This window comes from Seriola lalandi, unplaced genomic scaffold, assembly GCF_002814215.2.
Source record: "Seriola lalandi dorsalis isolate HSWRI2012SDOR001 ecotype SW California unplaced genomic scaffold, Sedor1 jcf7180002054574, whole genome shotgun sequence".
Lineage (NCBI taxonomy): Eukaryota > Metazoa > Chordata > Actinopteri > Carangiformes > Carangidae > Seriola > Seriola lalandi.
This window is the reverse complement of record NW_019525127.1, coordinates 1234876-1241525: the sequence shown is the minus strand read 5'-3', so window position 1 is coordinate 1241525 and position 6650 is coordinate 1234876. Positions and strand designations below refer to the sequence as shown.

General features: G+C 38.9%; 1 protein-coding gene across 1 annotated transcript; it reads left to right on the top strand.

Moving 5' to 3' along the window:
- Positions 1 to 651: 651 nt before the first annotated feature.
- fgg (fibrinogen gamma chain) lies at positions 652 to 5566 on the top strand. Its single transcript, XM_023417351.2, has 9 exons — positions 652 to 925; positions 1019 to 1069; positions 1175 to 1361; positions 1540 to 1624; positions 2427 to 2557; positions 2955 to 3088; positions 4013 to 4197; positions 4422 to 4699; positions 4891 to 5566. The coding sequence occupies exons 1-9, from the start codon at positions 863 to 865 to the stop codon at positions 5076 to 5078; spliced, it is 1302 nt and encodes a 433-aa protein (XP_023273119.1). The 5' UTR covers positions 652 to 862; the 3' UTR covers positions 5079 to 5566.
- The last annotated feature ends 1084 nt before the right edge of the window (positions 5567 to 6650 follow it).

The window sequence follows — 6650 nt, the reverse complement described above, 5'->3', positions numbered from 1 at the left end:
ATGAACACTTCACAGTTTGGGTTACAGCATCTACGTTCGTTTGGAGACCTTTGGTGTCATGGTTACAGTAATAACTACTTGGTTAAGGTAAGGGAACAATGGTGGTTATGATTAAAAGACGCCAACATGAACTGTTGATAGAAAACTGAGCTATAACAGAAGTCTCCTGTAGTATGGCATTTTTATAGTTGTAATTCCTAACAGTTCTATTTTAAACTTCTCACTTTTATTTCTCATCCTAATATATTTTCTTTTATTTTCCAGGCAGAAATAGGCTTCCACATGTTAAAAGTTTATCCCGCATTTGTTAGCACATCTGTACTGACAACACGCCAATGTTAATGTTTTACGTGGACATGTTATAATGACATTGTGTCTTTATGGAATGACTCATGTTGTCATCTTTGATCTTTATCATAAATTGAATAAGAAAGGTGAATAAACTGTGTTCCAATCCTGTTCCTTAACTGGAATAAGCTCAGTTTGACGGTAAAGTCCGAGTGGAGAAAAAAAAGAAAATTGCCATCACACACAAAGGTTAGTCATCATGCTTTTAGACTTGCTCTGTCATCATTACCAACACTGAGATCCACATAAATATACAGTTTGCCGATGAGTCACATACAGCTGTGTTCTGATGGCCCAACTACAGCTGTCAGTTACAGACCCTGTCAAATATGGGAAATGACCACTGTTGGACATTTGAGTCACAGCCTTGTCTGAACACAGTGAGTGGGATGTTTACATATGAACCCCTTATCGAACGCTGAGCTGGTGACCTTGTTCAGATAAATATCCCCCCAGAGTCAAACTGCTCCTCATTCTCCAAGAAGACAAGACCACAACTGGTGGCTAAAGCAACATGGCTCCATCACTTCTCGCAACGGCAGGAGGACTTCTGTTACTTTTCTCCTTCTCATCAGCAGTAAGTCACTGAGTTTACGTTTTACACTGATGCACTGCTCTTGTGCAGGAAATCATCTCAATCATTTCTTCTTCTTTTTTTTCTCTTCTGTAGCAAATAAGAGGAGACAGTCTCTCGTCAATCTGCAACCCAAATGACGGCTTTGTAAGTAAACAGCTATTGATGATAACCTGAGGTTTTGCTATGTGGATGTATTTATCACTCAGCACACTATCATTGATATTTTTCACTTGCTTTATGTGTACTCAGGGAAGATATTGTCCTACTACATGTGGAGTGGCTGATTACCTACTGAGGTATACGCCAGGAGTTACCAGGGATTTGGAGAAATTGCAAAGAGACCTGGAAACAATTGCTAATTTGACCCATGGGGCTGAAGAAAAAATTGTCTACATGAAAGACTCCACTGTTTCAGCTCAAAAGAGTTCCCCACATGGTACCATTTTTTAATATGACTAGATAATTACAGTCTGTAACAATTATATATATATTTTTTAAATGTGTTCTTGGCTCGCCTTAAGCACAAACTGTTGTATATATTGAAAGTTTTATTAACTGGGTCGAATGGTTTGAAAGGGTGATGACTAATTACTGGAACTAATATTTCATTTCAGACTCATACTTCAAAAAGTCATCGAATATGCTGGAGGATGTCCTTCGCTTTGAAAAGACCATCATTGCGCAGGAACAACAAATGTTGTAAGTTACAATTAGCACACAAATTCTACCTTTAATGGCTCGCTTGCAATAAGATAACTCTTTATTAGTCCTGCATTGGGGAAATTTGCAGTGTTACAGCAGCAAAGTGACATAATGATGATGTGACATCTTACATTTATTTCACCACTGAAATTACAAGTTACTGTGCAGATTAAAAAATTTCCCCCACAACATATGAACAGCTTATAAATTAAGATGCATTTGACTTTACACAGTGTGTAAAGAATATAAAATTTACTTTAATGTGAAAATGCTTCTTACTCATGAAGGCATCAGTAATAATAATGTAATCCAATAATATCATGTGACATTGAATACAATATGTAAAATAACACTCTACAAGAAATCAAGGCATACTTTCCAAAGTTTTGAATGCAAGGCTTTTACTTGTAATGGAAATGTTTTACATAGCAGAACTGGCGCTACTGCCCACGCCTTCAGGTCAATGCACGCCAACCTCCGCGCCCACGCAGTTAAGACTAAACACAGATCATGGGGTAATTTGCCACCCACACCTCTTTCCCCTATTGACTGGGGAACTCAGACTCACTGCTGACTTTGAAAAAAAAACACTTAAATTTGATTATGTCTTTTTCCAAGTTCGATTTGTCATTTTTTCATTTTGCTTCTCCTGCGTTCTTTTTCTTCTTATTCTGATTGTATCTATTTTGTAAAATATCTTCCATTGTCATCGTTTTGTGCTTCTCACCGCTGTGATGATTGTCCCACTGTGTAAGAAACTGTGGCATGAATTACTTAAGATTTGTTTCCCTCTTCCCAGTGAACTTCAGAACGTAATTGCATCCAACGAGAGGAGAATGGCAGATTTGAAACAACTCTCCATTCAGCTGCAGCAGAAATGCAGTGAGCCTTGCCAAGACACAGTTGAGATCCAACCCATCACAGGAACAGGTAAAAAAAAAAAATCAACTGTGACCCTCAGGCCATTCCCATTTCACAAGAAGTTTCTCAATCATGCCTCTTCTGAACAACATTTGTCCTTGTTCATTGTTTAGTTAGAGACTAAAATCAATACGGTGCATCAGTGCAAAGTAAACCATTTATTTCTGATGTAATTTTTTGTGACCTCATTTCAAAGGACTTTCTAAACTTTATAATGTGGACTTAATTACTTATTTTTATTATTACTTATTACTATTATATAATTATAATTATCATAAACAGCAACAAAGGAGTTTAAGGATTCAACTATCCTATCTATATATATATATATATATATATATATATATGTGTGTGTGTGTGTGTGTAAACCCAAGCTATTGTTTTAATATATTCTTTTTTGTATTAGACTGCCAGGATGTTGCAAACAAAGGTGCTACCAGCAGCGGTCTTTACTTTGTGAAGCCAGCGAAAGCCACTGAGCAGTTCCTGGTCTACTGTGAGATTGATAGCTTTGGACGCGGCTTCACTGTGATACAGAGGGTATGATTCCCTGCAACCATTCACAAAAATGTCTCTTTACTGTCTTTATGTTGCACTTGATGATTCCAATATATTATTTTTGTAAAACAAGTTGGTAGTAATAGCCAGATAAATACTGTGTCATTTATCGCTCCTGAAAGCAAACAGCTGTTAACAGCGATTAGGGGCTGCCCAAAAATTATGAGACCATCCTGAGTGTTATTAATATTTACTTTAGATCTTCCCTTTGACTTAAAATAAAAGTGCAACACCCACTTCCCAAATCCCAGTATAATATGGGAGAACTGAGTGCTTACAGTAATGAATGAAAGAGGCAAAGCAAGATATTTAAAAGTTGTGTAGCCTACTTTAAAACTAATATTCTCCTCTTACAATACAATAAAATATTCATTAGATCAGATGTTGCCGAGGCCTGACATCAGATGTCTGACTGTCAGTCATAAGTGATTATGTGATAAATTTACAAGGGAATGCCAAAACAAAATTTGGTATTATTTTGTACAAAAAGGACATTCAAAAACTCAGGCCAAAAGACTTTAGTTCCCAGAGGATGAATCCCAGCTTTTCTTTGACCCTTGACCTTTCCTTCAGTGGCACCATCAGGCCAAAATGTCGAGGTTTTAAGCCAAAATCACCATTGCAAGAAAAGTCCTAAGAATACTCAGAATTATGCAAATTTGAGCTAATAAGGTGAAACCCTATAAAACAAGCATGTAATTAGAGCCACTTGCTCTCAACTCACAAAACTTAGACTGCCCTCCTCGTTTTCTAACCTCCCTCTCCTCACTACCAATTTTCACACAGTCCCTTAGTGAGCTACTCTTTCTAGAGTTGCATACAGATTTTGGAAATGTTTCGTTGACTAACTGTAAGAACAGTAATCAAATGATTATTTTGAAACTGAGCATATTTTTGTGTCCACAGAGACGTGATGGCAGTGTGGACTTCCACAAGGACTGGGTCCAGTACAAGGAGGGCTTTGGTTATCTCTCCCCAGACGACACTACCGAGTTCTGGCTCGGCAACGAGAAGATGCATCTGCTGACTTCCAGTACGAACTTCCCAACTGTGCTGAGGATAGAACTTGTTGACTGGGAGGGCAACAAGAGGTATGTGCACATACACACACCGTACACACACACACACACACACACACACACACACAAACACACACACACAAGATAACAGGTTATATAAGAGGAGAGCAAAGGGACTCAATTACAGAGCAAACATGACCCCAGCGATGAGGTTTCCTTTGAAGAAGAGAAAGATAACGCAAAGATTACCAAAAACACTGCATCCTCCTTTCCTCTATGTGGCCTCCTTTCTCCAGGTATGCAGACTACACCATGTTCAGAGTGGGGTCAGAGGCCGACAATTACCGTCTCACCTATGGTTACTACTTTGGCGGTGACGCAGGAGATGCTTTCGATGGCTTCGACTTTGGAGATGACCCCAGCGACAAGTTCTACACATCTCACAACGGCATGCAGTTCAGTACCGTTGACAAGGACAATGACAAGTATGATGGCAACTGTGCTCAGCAGGACGGCTCTGGCTGGTGGATGAACAGGTGTCATGCTGCGCATTTGAACGGCAAATACTACCAGGGTAAGACCACATGGCTGAAATCGGTGCCAAAACCTTTAACTGATGTTCAATTGTGTGACTGGTGGCATTTAAAGCCCTATAATTATGTTTCTATTAACAAAATCAGCCACTGAACATCATCCAAAACATGTCGTCATCCATGTAACAGTGGAAAATCATTATCTAAACTGTGCTGTGTTCTCTTCATCCAGGTGGCAGGTACACAGAAAAGGATGCAGGTGAATACGGCTTCGACAACGGCATCATTTGGGTCACATGGCACAACCGCTGGTACTCGCTGAAAGAGACCACCATGAAGCTCATTCCCCTCAGCCGCATCGCAGCAGGTGGTGAACAGCAGGCCGGTGTGAAACAGTTTGCCGGACTTGGAGATTCCTAAAAAGTAAACACATGTGTTTGAAGTCTACTCTTAATGTGTTCAGCACAACAACACTGACACCACCTTAGATCAAATAAAATGCCTCCATGGAAAAGTTCTGACTTCATGATGTGTTTTCATGTGATGCTTGCACGCCGTGGTGATCTCACCAAGCTGGACACTGATGTTCACATTTTCTCCCTTCCTTCTTCAGTGTTGTTTTGAGCACTACATAAATGTATTTTCTTTACCAGATATGGTTTGTCATTTGGACTCAATTGGCACCAGTTTGGAAGCACCTACCTTGTGAAGTCCATATTTCAAACAGCTGTTTTATAAAACAATATGGAGATGAGACTAAAAAAGAAATAATCGGGAAAGCTAACAGAGGATACGTGTCTGAATTAACTCTGCAATACTTTCAAATGTTTTGTCATAATACACCATAAGTATACGACTGTATGTAATGCGGTGCACAGCCCTCAAATAAATATCATCTTAAATATAAATATTTTGTCCATTTCATTTGCTTAGGGTGTACAACACAAAAAACACCACTGTGACACAGTGTCAACAATCATTAAAACTATTTGTTTCTCAAATGTAGAACCTATGACTTGGATTTCATCACAGTCTACAGGGGTTTTTCTAGCTCACTGACACCAGGTCATATTCTTATAGATAACACACATCCACACACGGACACGCAAACATGGCAAAATAGCAGCATATTTTCTTTCAGCTTTTTGATTAATGAGTGACTTGGCTCCACAGAGAACATTTTAAACAAATTAAAAGCAGCCTGGCTAAAATCAATTTGCTTTAAAAGCAGCAAAATGCAATCCATCAGCAGCCCTTTGTCACCATAAAATTAATAATTAAAAAATATTGACCAGGGCAGTGATCCTCAAAGCACTTCTAAAGGCCACTTGGAAACATTCCAGTATAGATTTAGGAAGTATGTAATTAAATAATTTACATGTGGTTGATTTGAAAAGAAATTTAACTGAGTGGACTGGTATTTATTCTCCTCACTAAAAGCTCAAGGTTGCACTTAATCAGCCAATACAGGCTTTTTACATTTAATAAAAACGACCCGTGCTTACTTTTACAGGACTGACCTGAGAAAAACAGTTTCAGCTGCAATAAAAGCTTGTAAGACAAATTGCAGGAATTATAGTTACATTTTCAGTATTACAACAGACACCCAAACAACTATTACACTGGTAGAGTTCTTTTTAGAACAGTGCGGTTGTAATCTGTATTTTGATTCACATTTGGACACTTATTTACTTTGCATTGTGTACTGGTAGTACTTGTCCCCGTGCATCATCGATAGCTACTGGTGGAGTCCAAATTCCATCTTGCTCATTGTAGATGGTTGTGCCAAGATGATAAATGCCTTTGCATGGCCTAACACTGGGTATTTGCACAAAAGCCCCACTGCCTCCCCACTCCTAAAAGTCCCCAAGGTCAGTTGTTGTTTTTGAGAATTTTATCCTAAAAAGGATTGTTTGGACCTAGTCCTATTATGCCACAACAGGGGAACCCAGACACTTTTCACTAGATAGGTGGGCTACATTTTCTTCGCAC

Excerpts from the sequence above, each read along its gene's own strand:
- fgg (XM_023417351.2), top strand. The coding sequence starts at position 863 with ATGGCTCCATCACTTCTCGCAACGGCAGGAGGACTTCTGTTACTTTTC. Across the intron at positions 1,625-2,426 it reads GCGCAGGAACAACAAATGTT|TGAACTTCAGAACGTAATTG; the intron begins GTAAGTTACAAT and ends CCCTCTTCCCAG. Across the intron at positions 2,558-2,954 it reads CCAACCCATCACAGGAACAG|ACTGCCAGGATGTTGCAAAC; the intron begins GTAAAAAAAAAA and ends TTTTTGTATTAG.